The sequence below is a fragment of the Pelodiscus sinensis genome, chromosome 5, assembly GCF_052426305.1.
Source record: "Pelodiscus sinensis isolate ZL-2025 chromosome 5, ASM5242630v1, whole genome shotgun sequence".
NCBI classification, from domain to species: domain Eukaryota; kingdom Metazoa; phylum Chordata; order Testudines; family Trionychidae; genus Pelodiscus; species Pelodiscus sinensis.
The window spans coordinates 126,457,747-126,474,412 of NC_143056.1; the positions used below are offsets into that span (position 1 = coordinate 126,457,747).

At 57.1% G+C, this 16,666-nt stretch overlaps 1 protein-coding gene across 4 annotated transcripts in view; it reads right to left on the minus strand.

Annotated features, from left to right (window-relative positions):
- The window catches only part of SYT7 (synaptotagmin 7), a 164,906-nt gene that overhangs the window by 82,835 nt on the left and 65,405 nt on the right, over positions 1–16,666 (minus strand). For all 4 annotated transcript variants that reach the window (XM_075928449.2, XM_075928452.2, XM_075928453.2 and 1 more), the window contains exon 2: positions 1,041–1,144. In XM_075928449.2, coding sequence (XP_075784564.1) covers positions 1,041–1,144 — 104 coding nt within the window. The remainder of the gene's footprint in view (positions 1–1,040; positions 1,145–16,666) is intronic.

Consider the following 16,666-nt stretch of genomic DNA (forward strand, 5'->3'; position numbering starts at 1 on the left):
TGGTGGGGCATTCCCGCTCCCCATGTACACTGCTCTTTTGCAGGACCTACGAGGGGCTGGGGCTCAGGGAAGCCTCAGGAAAGCTCGGCCCTTTCGCTTGCTCTCTCGATTGCTTTCTCTGGCTGTAAAGGAAAACCCAGTGGGGCAAAGTGGGCCTGAGAGGGGTCGCAGCTGGACCGTGCTTAGTGCTCTGACCCGCCCCCTCAGGCAGGAAATCTCAGCTGAGAGAAGGCTCTTGCTAGGTTTGGGGCTTGATTCAGGCTGGGAAGAAGGGAAGAGGAAAATTTTAAAAAGGAAACTGCCAGCCACTGTACCAGGTCAAGCTGTACTGGTGTCAGCGACAGCGGGGCTCCTAGCAACTAGGCCCCGCCCTTGGTAGCTGCTCTGAGTTTGGAGCTACTCCACGTTTTGTGGGAGCAGGATGAGGCTGCTCTGAGTCTGAGGCTGCCCCACATTCTGCAGGGAGCTGGGGTGACTGCTCTGAATTTGGGGCTGCCCCACATTCTGCAGGGAGCTGGGGCCTGATGGCTGGAGCCACATTGCCCTTTGGTGAGCACACATGGGGGGGACCCTAAGGCAGGGGGGGTCCCTAAGGCGGGGGGGCCCACCCTTGTGTGCATTTGGGGGGCTGGGCTGGAATCCGACCATTACGGGTGAGGAATCACTGGGACTGTGGGGCCTCTGCTTGGGGGTGTGGCACTGCTTATTCAGGAGATGTGCCCCCCAAACTCCCTCTCTGCTTTCAACCTGCAGCTCTGCCAGCCCCATGTCCTCTCTGGCTGAGCCCCGGCCCTGCGTGTCTGCTCCTCTCCCCACTGGACTGGCTGGGACACTGTGGCCATACCTGGTCTCCCTGTCCTGCCTCTCTCAGGGTTTTCACTAGGCACTGGCTGCCTGTTCTGTCCCCTGAGCAGCGTAGCTAAGTTACCTCGGTAAGCGTTGTGTGTGCCACACGGCAGCCCCACCGCCTCGCCCCCCAGCTCCGGACCCGGCCGACCCCCGGGCAGCAGGGCCTCCTGCCTCCGAGTCACAGCACTTACCAGTTTGCGCTGGCACCACTGGCAGATCCCGCACAGGACGATGGTGACGCTAAGGCTGACGGTGATGATGGCTGAAACCAGGAGGACATCGCGGGAGGGCACCCCTGGCAAGAGGAAACCGCAAGGTCAGGCTCCTTGGGGGGCACAACAGGGCTAGCAAAAGAGGGACACAAAGCTCCCGCTGGTCTGCTCTGCCCTGAGCCGACCCCCCCGCACAGCTCAGGGCAGCCAGCAGTGTGATACTTCTCGTTTCCCCAGACAGAGGGAGTGGCATGGAACAGCCAACAGCGAAATTCCCCCCACCCTCCCCCAGACAGAGGGAGTGGCATGGAACAGCCAACAGCGAAATTTCCCCCACCCTCCCCCAGACAGAGGGAGTGGCATGGAACAGCCAGCAGCAAGATCCCCCACGTTTCCCCACACAGAGGGAGTGGCATGGAACAGCCCACCCAGATGGAGGGAGTGGCAAGAGACAGCAAGCAGCGAGAGATGCCCACCCTTGCCCAGACAGAGGGAGAGGCATGGGACAGCCAGCAGGGGAGCTGCCTGCCCTCACCCAGATATGGTGCACTATGGGATTCCCAGCAATGAGAGCTGGTCCATCCTAACCCAGACAGAGTGCATTCTCCAGATCAGAGCCATTGGACCAAACCTAGAGCATGTGTGCCGCACTGGCATTCCAATCCAGATCAGGCTCCCGGTGGGACGGGCACTCTAAAAACACTCCCTGAGAACAGCCGCTGTCTAGGAGTTTACCATCTCGCTTACACAAAGCCAAATACAGCACAACAGGAGTCAGGCCGAGCCAGGCCAGCCTTGCTTCTTCGTGGCTCTCACATGACACTGTAGCCAGATCTATCCAACCTCCTCTCCAAGGATGGGCACGGAGTAGGTAACATTGCAGTGGGAGCGCCCATCTGCGAAGCATACCCCATGCATTGCATACCAGGCATTGTGGTGAGGACACACGCTTCCACATCTGACCTGTTCATTCTCTACAATGTGCCAGCCTGCAGGGGTGTGTCTGACAAAGTACAATAGGGACAGTTCATCCCTGGACAGTCTGAATTAACCTGCCTCTCCGATCCACTGTCATTCTCTAATGGAGTCAACAAACTAATAACACAGATATTCTGGGCCTGGCAGTGTGTCATCAATAGGTAACAGGCTACTGCAGTCCACGTGCCTGTTGCATATTTCTAAACAGGAGCAGGGGACTGGCTAGACAGAAGAGTATGGAAGGGAGGCATGGCTGATGGGCTTTCTAAAGAGTCGTGACCACGTGCCTCATGAGATGTTGTAAGGAAATTAAGTCATCGCCGGGCGAGAAGTAAACTTCTGTCCTTGATTAGAAACTGGGTTAAAGACAGAAAGCAAAGGGGAGGCACAAACGCTCCAATTCTGACACAGCTAATGGTGTCGTGCTTCAATGTCCCATCCATTTGGTCGGACATCTGGCTGGAATGTGAAGTGGCAAAATGCGCAGCTGCCACAGCCCTGATTTAATTGAGTGAATACTAGCAAAAGCCGTAAGGAAGGCTTCAGTGAATCTAGGAGATGAGGACAAGGCAACGGGCTATGAAATTCAGCAGAGATAAGTGCAGGATAATGCATGTTGGAAGGAACATTTTGAACTACTCCTACCCCGTGATGAGCTCTAAATTAACCATAACCACTCAGGAAAAAGGCAGAGTGCCACCGCAGCCGTTTCAGCAGAAACCTCGCAGTGCAGAGGCAGGCAGGCAGAATTGCAAACAAGGTGTTTAGGCAAGAAAGGGATACAGAAAAAAAATGGAGTATCAAAGTGCAGCTATTTCAACGCCATTTTGTACCTCAACAAGGTGCCCTCACCCGGAATCACGTGTGCCACGCTGGGCAATCTATCTGCTCACCACATTTGTAGCCCTCTGGCCCCACCGCATCTAGCTCCTTTGAAAGGACACAGCAGAGGCGATCCAGAGAAGGACAAAGGAAATGACCCAGTGCACAGACAAACTTCATGTGCATAGAGATTACAAGGATTAGGACGGTTTGGTTAGAGGGGAGGGGAATAAGAAAGGACGTGCCAGAGACCTATGAAATGATGAATACAGAGAGGGTCAAGTCAGTGCTCACACTTGCTCGGAGCAGGAAAGATCCAGTTCAGCTAAAAGGCAAGCCAGCTCCAGCTAACGAAAGTCAACACCTTTCTGCACAAAGTGTAATGAACCCGTTGAACTCCTTGGCACAGGATGTCAGGGGAGACATAAGCTGAGCAGACTCCCAAAGGGCCAGACATGTACAGGACCATGAAGCATCTCTGCTGTTACACCCACTGCGATCCAAACAGATCCTGAGAGGAGCCAAATTCTATCCCTGAAACATTCTCCTCTGCTCTTCCCCACTCCGTGATGAGCATGCAAATCTGCTCCCCTCCCACTGGCCGGCTCCTGGCTCTGCCTCCCCGCCCCACTGAGGATCACACAACTGCCGCCCTCCTTCACACAGAAGAGTCGCATTCGGAAAGTTTTTCATGTAGCTTGAGCTGGTAAGTTGCAACTGAGCAATGAGGAGGAGAAGCCCGCTCCCCACAACAAATACAAGGGACCTGATCTCTCATGTTTCAAGACCCAGGCCCCCCTCTAAGAGGCTGGAGCTAGGAAGAACCCTCCTCGAGGGGCAAGTGAGCGCGCAGCAGGCCGTTCGGGGGAAGCACGTGCAGCCGAGCATTGCTGGACACTGCACAGCTGGCTAGAGGCACCGGTATCCGGCTGGTTCTCGTGCTGCTGAGAGTCACCTCTAGTGCAATGGATCAGCAGGGAGCGGTCCCATTAATTTCATTGCTGGTCACGGTGCATTTCCCTAAGTGCCAATCCGTCCCTGGGGGAGGCCTGCCCCGGCAGCAGTGCTGCAGCACTCCAATCTCACTGCAAATGGGCCTGATTACTCGGCTCTGGGCTCTCCCGGCTCCTTGGCTTTGGAGAATGAGTCACCCTTGTTTACTCAAGCCTGAAAGCCGGAATCTCCCTGTCTCCTGAACCCTTCCATTATCTCCCTCATTGCTTCCCTCTTAGGGAACCCAGCAAGCGGAGGCGGGACTGGGAGAAGACGCTGGAAGGACGCCAGTCTGACATTTCTCTCCCCTGGGCATGGCACGGCATGAGTCACAGCAACACAAACTCACCTGAGGGCCCCACTACCCAACCTCGCTCTAGAGTAGGACCAGCAAGGACAGAGGGGAGGGCAGGATCCCTGATCCAGAGGGGCCAGTTGCCATGGTGCCCTTAGTGACATGCTTAGTGGAACCCAGACCTTCCGCTATCAGCCTCAGCCTGACCAGAAGCAGGGACCTAGGAGTGGAAGGCTCCACACTGGTGCTCCTTGTAACATGAGGACTTAGGCGCCTGCCCTGGAGAGATTCAGATGCCACCCCGCTGATTAGCAGAGTGCCCACAGCTGCCCGTAGGTGGCAGAATGTGTTTCTACTGGTGGTGCACATTCATACCTTCCTTGGTGCGCAGAACAAAATGTATTCCACGTGGGTGGAAAAAATCAGAGGGAACCTTGTTCTGCACTCCATTCCGCATCCGCTGAGCTGTGGCCTCCTCAGCTCCGAGGGCCTGTGAGAGCCAGAGACCTAACTGCAAAGGGGTCTCTACTCCAGGCCCCTCCTTATCACCCTCCCCTGTTGGGTGATTTACATTCCCATCATGGCGAAAGGCTGCCTGGGCCCAGGAGGGGGCCAGCTTGGTACTGCGGGATCAAGGCTGGCAAGGGACAGCCAGAAAGAACTGGGCGTCGGCACTCGCCCTGGGAGCCCACGTCCTACGACAAGAAAACCCGATGGCAGTGCAAACAAATCCGCGTCGGGCACCTGCGCAAGACCCAGGCCGGGCTTACAGATATGTGGGGTGTGAAATATAGAGTCACGTGCATAACCCCCCTGTCACAGCACGGCCCGACAATCCCAAACTCCCAGAGACTGCGTGGGCAGTGCCGGCGCAGGGGAAGCTCCTGCCTCCTGGAGTTGGTTTTCTGGCTTGATGACAGGCTACAGGATTTGGCACATAAGCACCGCTGGAGACACATTGCCGCCCACACCGAAGGCTGCTCCCTGCAGCCCTTTGCCCACGCCCTGTCCGGTTTTCAGACGCCCTGAGCCGTGGAGGGCAGTGAGGGGAGGTCACGGCGCTTTCACTGGGAGGTCACTCTGCGGCCTCGCGACGCACACTGGAGGCGCTGTCTAAATAATAATCAATGCCAATGCATAATTAATGGCTGCAATAAGAGTCTATTAATAATTCAGGACTCCAGACGCATGCCACTCTTGCGGCCACGGTCCGGCCACCCCTCAGCTCTGCTCCAGGCTAGAGCATGAGACCCAGTTACACCCCCCACCCACCTCAGCTCTGCCGCCGCTTCATCAGATGCCTCCATTGACTGGGCGGGGGAGGGGGTCACAGGGGCCATCGCAAAGCAGGAGGCTTCACCCTCATTCGTGCCTCATCCTCCAGGCCCCTGCGTCTCTCCAGCCGGAGACGCACGCTGCCAGCCACACGCCTCTGCCCGGGGAGGGAGCGGGACTGACGGCGGCGCAGGAGACGCCTGTGTAATTTGTCTGCCGAGGCAGCGGCGAGACAGAGAAGCCCAGTCTTGCTTATCAGCAGCGGTGGGAGAACCAGAGACTTGTGCAGCCCCCTGTGCTCAGGCAGGTGGCGATAAGCTAGGACTGAAGCAGAGTCCCCTACCCCCGCCTCAGATCACCCTGCCTGAGACTAGCTCTTGTGTCACTTGGCTTCCTCCCACCCAAAGACGGGAACACAAAGGGGACTGGTCTCAATAACACACAGCCTCCAACCTGCCGCCCCCGGCCCATGCAAGTCATCAGAACGGAGGCCTGGCTGGGATGCTGCAGGTGAAAAGACAGCCTGGGAATCTGACTCTTGGCACGCCGGCCTTGGCTCTCCCAGGCACAGCCAGGATGAGCCGGGTCAACACTTGGTCGGGAGACCTGAGCCAGTCGGCTGATAGTCGGCTGACAGCAGCGGCGGGCTGCCGGAGGCACTGCTGGGGGGATGCAGGACGCGACACTTTCATCTTGGAGCCTGTCGGGATCCGAGGTCCCAGCATGGGGTGGGGGAACCTGTGCTGCTGGAGACGCTGGGGCAAGCGGATTATTGATGCAGCCACAAGGACACGTCGGGGGGTCTCAGGCTGAAATCAGTTCAGGGGAGTCACCCCCTGGTGAAATCGGATCAGCAGGCGGAGTAAAGTCATGGTACCCTAGGCAGCCACGTGCTGTGTATGGGCTCTGGCTGCCCCCATCCCCATCCCACGTCCACCTTTCCTGGCTCAGCGCCAGACCAGCTGCTCCCCATCCCACTTCTGGCCGGCCCTCTCCCCACACGGATCAGCCCCGCTCACCAGGCAGAGGTGAGAAGCCCTCGTGGGCTGGAGGACTCAGATGGAGCAGGAGGCTGCTAGCAACAGGCGGCTGGAGAGAAGCAGCACTTCCCCCTTAAACGTGCCACTCCTCAATGGCCGGCTGTGCCGCCGCCTGCTGCTACAACGTGCTCCAGGCCGTCAGCTCTCCTGGACTGGATGCCACTGCAGTAAATGGTCTGGGAGAGTTGGCAACCCCCTTTCCCCCGCCGTGTCAGCCCCTCTACCCTCCTGTGGAGCGGCCGGGGGGCGCCAGTGCTGGGCTGCATAGGGCAGTGGTTCCCAACCTTTTTTATGGCACGGACCAGCAAACCCATTCACAAACTTTTGGCGGACTGGTAACCTTTTATTTGCATATTTGCATACTGGTGCAAATAATGAATATGCAAATATGCAAATAAAATGTTGCCCGTCTGCCTATCCCCAACCCAGCCCCTTGCTCCCCAGTGCCTAACAGCCTTTAACCTTCGTGCCCTTTGACCTTTGACCCCTACAGCCCATGTCAACACACTCTTGGCCCGTGACCTCCCCCCCACACCCTCACCCAACACCCCTTTGTCCCCACCCTCACGCTGCCCCACAGCAAGGCTGCCCCCAGGGAGCATGGCTGTTACTGTGCGCAGGCAGGGGGCGTGGCAGTTGGTGGTGCACCCCGTCCCCAAGCACGTCTTGCACCCCCACAAGTGGGGGAGAGGCAGTATCCCGGCAACCACCATTACCGAGGAGGGAGGGAGGCACCCCCTGCCCCACCGCCTCCTGCTGCTGCCTCAGCCACCACGGCTGCCGGTGCTAAGCCACTGCGAACAACAAGCTTGAACTCCAGCAGCCGCCATGGCCCGGCAGCCAGCGGTTGGCAGAGCAGCACTGGTCCACAGATGGGTGGTTGAGAACCGCTGGCATAGGGCGTCAGCACCGAGAGGGACGGCCCTGAGCATCCTGGCCTCTGGAGGTCACCAAAGCACCTCTGCCCAGTCCTTGGCCAAATTCCAGCCACACTCTTCACAGTCGGGGTAAAGTTGTGCAGAAGCCAGAGCTTTCCTGGGGGCCAGTCCCAGCCTGTGGAACGAACTCCCCTAGGAACTATGGACCAGCACAAACCTTCCCCACCTTCCACTCCCAACTTTTCAGGCGCCTTTTTGTCACTTTGCCTTCTCTGACATGACACACAGCAACATGCACAGGGAAACCGTCCCCCCCCCCCCACGCACAAGACTCCCCTGCGCACACTCCTGTCCCCTGGGGGAGGCTGAGAGAGCAAACATGGGACATATTAGTCACACTGGGTAATGCATGGCTGGAAGGCATCCAGACACTACGACGAGGAGAGGAGAGAGAGAAAACTCTTGTTCCCTTGCAGTTACAACCCCTGGATCAGAAGTTCTCGACCTTTTCCATACCGTGACCCCGGGCTACAACACAAAAAGTTTCAGGGATGCCCTCCCCTGCCCCCAGCTAGCCATAAAGACAAGGAGGGGTATTCATGACCCCCTAAAACATGGTGTGGGTCAAAATCCGCAGGCTGAGCACCCCAGGTCAGAAGAAACTTTTTCACCTCCTGGCTATGTCTACACTCACGGCTTCTTGCACAAGTATGGCCGTTCTTGCGCAAGAATCCGCAGAGCGTCTACACTGCCCGCCCGCTCTTGTGCAAGGAAATTTACAGTACGGCGTGGTAAGAGAGGGCTTCTTGCGCAAGAGCTGCGCTCTTTTTAACAGGTGTAAGCCCTCTTGCGCTGGAGCTCTTGCGCAAGAGGGCAGTGTGGACGCTCGGCAGGGATTTCTTGCACAAGAAAGCTCTATGGCTAAAACGGCCGTCGGAGCTTTCTTGAGCAAGAGAGCGTCCACACTGCCATGGGAGCTCTTGCGCAAAAGCACAGCTCGCACACGGCAGAGGGGACATTTTCTTGTACAAGAACCCTTGCGCAAGATGTTCTTGCGCAAGAAGCTGCGAGTGTAGACATAACCCCTGTCTCTCCACACTTATGTTCCTGAGACACACCTGCCTTTTCCCACCCCCAAACTGGCTGCCTTTCAGTCGGGAGCGAGTGACCCCACTTTTAATTCTACTCGCCCCATCCCCCTGATGAGACTTCCTGTGCTGGGCGGCTCTTAGGGAAAGGTGCAGCGTAAGCGCACAATAAAACAGGCAGGATCGCAGATCAGACTCGGGTGCCCCCAGGAGGGCCCCCCCGGCCGCACCGCTTTGCGAACGCTCCCAGCTTTCCTCCAAAAGAACGGTCTCTTCTCAGTTGTCAAAAGGGCTGGGGAGGCGTTAGCGTTGGGCTCTCTTAACTGACCAGCCCCAGACGTCGCATTGCTAGAACGCTGCCCAGAGATCTGAGCCGAGCCTCACAGCCCCGCGGGAGAGAATTATCCTCCCCATTTCACAGATGGGGCACCAGAGGCAGAGAGAGCTTGAAGTGACTTGCCCTGGCTCAAGCAACCAGCAATGTTACAGCCAGATCTCACCGTTCCGGGCCTTCTTTGGACATCAGACGGTCAATATGGAGGCTAAAGTAAGGTGACTAGAGAACAAGTGTGCAGCCTGTTGATAGGGGAAGGAGAGGGAGGCAAAGGGGCCCGGGGCTCCTAGCCACCACCACTGTTATTGCAGCAGTAGCTGGTGTCCTGGGTCCTTGAAATCACCACTAGAGTGCTGCACAGCATGGTCCAGGCAGCTCTGAGGGATGGCTGCACCCGCCCCTTCTGCCTGAGGTCCTGCTCCTTCTTGAAGCATAGATCTGGCCCCCAGGAGCCAGTGAGGCTGTTAACTCCCCTGACGTGTGAAAAATCGGGATGGGACAGGGCGGGTAATAGGTGCCTATATAAGACCAAGCCCCGAATATCAGGACTGTCCCTTTAAAATCAGAACAGGTCACACTAGGCTACAGGCACACTGGAAACTGGGTTAGGAACCATTGGCTCAGCTTTCTGAGAGCGGTGGGGAAGTCTCTCGCATTCACAGTCTCTACCTCCACGTGGGGTACACGCCATACTGCAGCTCAAAGCAGGGTTCTGAGCCAGATGCTGGAATCTCTGGGGGGATGTTCTACAGCCTGTGGCTCACAAGAAAGACTAGATCAGGGATCGGCAACCTTTTCAAACCCAAGAGCCGAACGGCGTCCTAAATTCAGAACAAGCGGTCAGCAGAGAGCCAACACGCCCCTTTGCAGGACTGTAAAGGTACAACTTCATGTTATTGGTAACTGACGTGATGATTAATAACAGCAGAAATGAAACATTGTGCGCACAGACTTTATTTAACGGGACTCTTGCTGCTGCATCTTTTCGCGCCTTTCTCTGTGGTTTACATCACAACTGGTCAAGTTCAGGTTCATGCAGGCATTCCAGCTACATGAGTAATGACATATTTTTTACATTCTGAATTCATTTTTCATTTGAATTTTAAAAGTTGCGTGTATTCTGGGAATGACAAAAGGGCCAGATTTGGCTCCAAACGGAGCCATATTTGGCTGGAGAGCCATAGGTTGCAGACCTCTGGACTAGATGGCCTTTTCTGGCTGGAAAAAATCTATTCATCTCCTTGCCCTGACTCGGCTAGGACCTCTGAGGTGCTTGACATGAGTCAAAATTGTGTCAGTAGCTGCCTTCCTCCTGCAAGGCTTGGAGGTATAAATAAAGCTGGGTTTTGAGTGATCTGAGCCCTAGGGAAAAAATCAAATATCTTCCATGGTGACTCTTTGTCCCTGCACGTTTGGGTCTCTTAATGCAGCAGCAAGTTTCACCGGGAGACACTTTAAGGACTTGCTGCTGAGTGGAGGGACAGCAGCACAAACCCCACCCCAACGGGGTCACTCTTCCTGGGGCTCAGAAGCGGGGCCTTGCAAACGGAAAGGCCCCCAAGAGCCGTGTGCTGTGGATAAATCACCGGGGCAGCTGGTGTTTCGTGCCGGGCTCAGAAGGAGACAAGGACCAAAGCTGCTCACAAAAAGATGTAATTTATCACTCCACACAGCCACTCTTGCAGTGTGCTGGAGAGCAGCCAGCCCCCGAGGCCCTCTCTGAACAAGGGTGATGCTGGCGTGGACTGACCGGAGACCTACACATCAGTGCCGGGAAGAGAGAAGAAAATTTAATACAGACAGGCCCGGACTGAGTTCAGATGTACCCTTGCAATCCTGAGCATCGGGAGCAGCTGTCTGCAGCGTGTCTACTGGGGGCTGAAATGCCCAGCGGAGGTGTCCGAGTGTCAGCCGGAGCTGGGCTGGAGTCCTTCTGCGGTGCCCACGTTTGCAAACCGCAAAGGGACAAATTCCTTTGCTCTACCTCACGGCGCTCCCCTGCAGTCAATGCCTCAGCCCCCAGACTCACCATCCCCTACGATGGGGGGGAACATTTTTTTGGTTGGGGGCAGCTGACCCACAGAAAAATCAGTCGAGGACCACACACAGATGAGAAGCAGGAACCACCCCCCCACTCACGTGGCCCCCAATTGAGAAGGAGAAAGACACTCCCCACATTCCCCTCCCACACCAGAGCCTGGGGGGGCCCCCGCCTACTAGACTGTGTGCTCCAGCCACAATGGTGGGGCAGCAGGAGGGCTGGAGCGCCAGCATGGGCTCCCCAATGCCGTGGGGGCCCTGAGCCTCAGGGGGCCACATCCAGGCAAGCCGGGGGCTGCAGCCAGCCCCCAGGCCTGAGGTTCCCCACTCCTGCCTTACAGCAGAACCTGCCTCAGTTTCCCCACAGTGAGCTTCAGCCTCGACTTGCCACAGAGATGACTTGCTGCGGTGACTTGGTTCTCTCAATCAAAGTCCACCTCCCGCCAGGACATCCACATCCAACACACACGCACACCACACAAAGCCTTTGCCTTCGCTTCCACCACAGCCCGGCCCCTGCTTCCCCAGGGTTCTGTCTTCTTCAGTTCAGGAACTCTTCTGCCCACCGCTCTGGGCTCAGCTTTCACCGGGCCTGTGGTCCTTCCCATCTCTCCCCTCAGCCACTCCTGGGCTCCTCTGGGTTGGGCAGCCACCCCCAGCCTCCTTTCACCCTTTGCCAGCCTTGTGCTGTCCTCTCCCGCCCACTCACCACCACTTCTTCCGGAGTCCGACCCGCCACGCGCCACAGAGATAGCAGGGCAGGGCTAATTAACAGGGCCGTCCGGCCCTCAAACCACTGGCCCGCCCTGCTGCAGCCCCACCCTCCTGCCCTCCGCTGCACCTTTGCAGGCCCCTCCGGGGACCGTCCTGATCGTCGACTCTCTCGTCTGCCTCACAGAGGCCAGGGAGTGTCACCAGGGATTCCTGCCCCAAGCCCGTAGCACCTGGTTAAATACAGCAAAGGCTTGGCTGAAGGACTGCAGCCCCACATCCCACCAAGGCGTGCGGGTCCCAAGGATCCATGACCCGCCCCCAGGCCCCCGGGTTCAAAATCAGCACGTGCCCAACCTGCGTCTGTCGAGCTCCAGCATCTAGCCACCGCCGGCTGGTGAGGGCTGGATTGGTCCCGTCCTCTGCACAGGTGTGGCCGAGCCCTCCCCAGACACCCCCCTTGGGCTCAGCTGGCGGGGAGATATTTACTGCCTCGGGGTTGGGGGGCAGGTTATTATTAGCGCACCAGTTCCGCAGGCCTTTCGTCAACGTCGGCAGTGAACTGCCTGGGCTCAGGAATAGAGATTGCGCTGTTTCGGGACAGGGATAACAGTGAGCACCAGGGACTGTTTTAAAATACCTCCTTGAACGTGGGGTGCCAGGGACAAGCCCACCTGGATGCTGGAACAGGAACCTTCCAGGGCCCTCGGGAAGGGTTAAGCCCAGAGATGGGCAAAATATGACCCTGTGGGCCACATACGACCCACCACACATTTGGATCCAGCCCACCCTGCTCTTCCAGGCTGTTAACATGCACCCAGCTGTGCCACCTGCTGGGAGCTGTCTCCCAGCTACGGCCTGCACCTGGCACCCCTGCCCCACATCATAACTCCCTTCTGCATTCAAACCCCCTCCCAGACCTGCATCCCCTTCCTGCACCCAAATCCCCTGCCTGGATCTCCCTCCTGCACCCAAACTCCATCTCGGATCCTGCACTCCCTCCATTAATATGATAGCAAAGTGCAGCCCATGACCACTCACCAAATACTTGGAAACCCAACCCCTGTGAAAATCATTGCCCACCCTGCTTAAGCCAGTGACTGAGGGAGGAACAGGCAGCGAGTTCATGCCCAAGAGAGGGCAGGAAGCTTGAGGTTGAGAGTTTAAAGGCCTGGCATGAATTTGGAGCAGGCCAGAAATAAGGACTTGATTCAAAGCCTGTTACTTCCATGGAAAGACACCCACCGACATCACTGCAGAGTGGATCAAACCCCACAGGAAAAATAAGTTGTCACTTCTCATCAAGGAAGGCTGGTCTAGCGGTTAAGCCAGCAGACTGGGCTCAGGAAATCAGCTTTCATTTCCCAGCCCTGACACAGTCTCCCCACAGGACCTTGGTCAAGTCACTCCGTCTCTCCATATCTAAGCTGCCCGTCAGTGCAAAGGGAATCGTCCCTATTCCAGTCTCCCACCCTGCGTCTGTGCAGCACAACGTGGCCCCAATCTCGGTTGGACCCACCAGGATACAAAGGAGCACTTTTGTCATCTCTGTGTGCCAGAGACTGATGAGTCCACCACAAGCTAAGCTGAACAAGGCAGGTGTTTCAGCTCAAGCACTTGAGCATCACACATCAATATGGAGAGATCCCTGGTACCAAGCGCATGGCTAATGACCCACCTAGGGCCTGGCCTACGTTACTCTGCCGTCACACGCATTACAGCAAGCAGGAATTCAGAGCAGCGTGCCCCCATGGCACAGAACTAGGACCGGTTTGTTAATGACTTGGATCGGGAGTTGAATATTAAGGCAGCCAATCTTGCTGATGACACAGAATGCTTTCGGTTCGCAGACTCCGGAGGGCTGCGCGGCTGTCCGAAGGGAGTGAAGAGAACAATGTAATTGGCCAACAGCGTGGCAGGCCAAATTCCTGCTAGACAAGTGTGAAGAAAGGCCCTTTGGAAGGAATGATTTAAACGGCTCACACCCGGACGGGTTTGAATTACTGATAACCTCTCCAGACAGAGACCCAGGGGCACAGCACACAGCTCAGTCGAGCCGCCTGCTGCTGAGTGCAGAAGCGGCCAGTGTGGGGTACAGGAGCAAATAACGTGCTAGGTGCAGTGTTAATATGAGGCCAGGGCATAAAAGAGCAAATACAAAAGGAGGCGAACCCATGACCCCAAGCAGCAGTGCGACTCCACACAGGGCACCGGAGCAGGGAGAGGAGAGGAGGCAGAAGGAGGGGCCCACAGGAAGAGCCTGCACCAAATGGCAGGGATCTAATGCACAGTGGGGCAGGGTTGGGGTGGCTTTCTGCCACTTTGTGATGGGAAAAGCTCTCGGTGGCTCCAGGCCCATCTGATTTACAAAGTCAACACCAAGAGTGCTGGTGTATACACACCCTGAGGTGCATGGGAGAGGAAGGCTTGCCCAGTGGTTAAAGCACCAGCCTTCCCTTTGGGAGACGGGGCGGCCAGTTCCCTGCCCTGCGGTATGCTGCCTGCTTGACGACAGGCAGGTCATTGCCCCCTCTGTGCCGTGGTTTCCCAGCCTGGAAATGAGGAGGAGAACACAGCTCTGCCTCACAGGGGTGCACCAAGCCAGTGAAGGTCTCAGGGATGGAGGGCTGGAACAGCCTGGGCCCGTACGGCTGGGGGGTGGGAGCAGGGCTGGAACAGCCCGGGCCCATACGGCTGGGGGGTGGGAGCGGGGCTGGAACAGCCCGGGCCCATATGGCTGGGGGGTGGGAGTGGGGCTGGAACAGCCCGGGTCCATACAGCTGGGGGGTGGGAGCGGCGCTGGAACAGCCTGGGCCCATATGGCTGGGGGGTGGGAGTGGGGCTGGAACAGCCCGGGCCCGTACAGTTGGGGGGTGGGAGCGGCGCTGGAACAGCCTGGGCCCATACAGCTCAGGGGTGGGAGCGGCGCTGGAACAGCCTGGGCCCATATGGCTGGGGGGTGGGAGCGGGGCTGGAACAGCCCGGGCCCGTACAGCTGGGGGGTGGGAGCGGGGCTGGAACAGCCCGGGCCCGTACGGCTGGGGGGTGGGAGCAGGGCTGGAACAGCCCAGGCCCGTACAGCTGGGGGGTGGGAGCGGGGCTGGAACAGCCCGGGCCCGTACGGCTGGGGGGTGAGAGCAGGGCTGGAACAGCCTGGGCCCATACGGCTGGGGGGTGGGAGCAGGGCTGGAACAGCCTGGGCCCGTACGGCTGGGGGGTGGGAGCAGGGCTGGAACAGCCTGGGCCCATACGGCTGCGTTGTGGGCGCGGCCCTGTGCCCGCACAGCAAAGTGGCGGGAGCACATCCACTGCTGACGGCTGTCATGTTTCTCTTCGTAAACACTCTTCTGCCGGGGGCTGGCTGTCACCCTCCCAACTTTGTCACATTCTCATGCCCTCCTGGGATGCCAAGACCCAAGAGCTGATTGGCCGTGACACACGGAGAGCTGCCCACGGCTTGTCCGCCTTCTCCCCGGAGCTCCCTATAGTCTGTGCTGATCTTCTCCCGGAGCCGATGTGTCACCACTTCTCCAGCGCTGGCCCGAGGGGGCAGCCTCTTGGGACCTCAGCGAATTACACTAATGACTCCGTCGCTGTGTCACCACAACAGAGGAGCTATTCCTAGAGCACAGACGCAGCTTTTATTAATAACCCTCTGCAGAAGAGCAACCTCCCACACCCCTTCCATCACGTTCTGGGTGCTTCTCGCTCCTTCTGTCCTGTTTAATCTCATCTTTCCGCTGCTCCTCTCTTCTGGGCGGAGGGAGGAGAAGAGAAGTCACACCCACAGCTTTCCAACTACAGAGACTTTAGCAACAATCTGGATGGCGCACACGCCCTGTGAGCCAATAACTTTTGCAAAGCTCTCAGGTCTTCTGGCAGGGATGGTCTCTAGAAGCATCAAGTATTACACCCAAGCCCAGGCCAATCCGGTAATGATCACATACATCCCGAGGGAGGAGGGGAGTGCAAATAAAACCGCTCATTCAGCACAGACCCAGGGGCAGTTCTGGTATAGGAAAACACGACCAATGTAATCTGTCCATCAGGGCTGAATCTGGCCCCTGGGATACGTTCTTGGGAGAGGAGAGCCGAAAACAAGTTCAGAAGAGGCGATGCGACTGAAGGGGAGGAGCCAGGGTGTTGTGGGAAAGCACGGTGGAGGGCTGAGAGGATCTGGCCAGGAGGTGGCATTCTGAGCAGGGTATGCTGAGGATGGGAGTAGGGATATGACGGATTAGTCGACAGGTTAGTCAACTAGTTGCTCCCCTGCTCCCTAGCTGCCTCTATCAGCAAGGGGGGCGTGGAGAGAGGAGAAGGTGCTTCAAAGCAGCCTGGGACCCCGGTCTCCACGTGACACTTTCACCTTTGAAGCTACACTTCAAAGGCGGAGGCACCCTATCAACTAATCGAATAGTCGATGCAAAATGCATCGACTATTCAATTAGCCCATTAGTCGATATTTAACATCCCTCGCTGGGAGCACAGAGTGATGCTAGACAGGCTATTATAGGCTGGTGGTACACGATGAGGTTTGGGAGGGAAGGGTTAGGGTTGCAGACTGACAGAGCTGAAGGGGTGGATGAAGACATGTGGCCTTTGGCAGGGTGTGTGAGGTTAGATGGGGTGAGAGATGAGCTTATACATTTATCCTCATTATGAGCTCAACTGTAAAAAGCAAGTGAAAGTTCATAAAATGTCACATAACCTATAACGACAATGGTTGATGGTCAAAGGTGCAGAGACAGACCGACTTGCGTCCAAACAATACGGCCTCCTGCCACTCCCGGGCGGTGTGAAGATCATGGCTGGTAAACAAGAGAAGTGTGAGACCAGAAATAAACAAAGTGACACAGGTGTGCTGGGAAAAAAAGGCTTAAGCACTGGATAAAATGAGGGGACGGGTCATTCCTCCCTCACTTCGTCTGGGCCCTTAAAGACTGAGACTTGGAGGGGAAGATTTCTGACAAGAGCAAGCTGCGCCTGGCTGCCACCTCCCCAGTCTCCTGGCGCCCTCACCCTGATCCTGACATGTCCTGTCCGACTCGGCCACACAGAGGGATACAGCCGACACTGCCAACTCCACCATCTCGGGAGCACCTCGGATGAGACTGTTCTCCTCCATGAATCCTTTCCCTTCCCCTCTCTAAC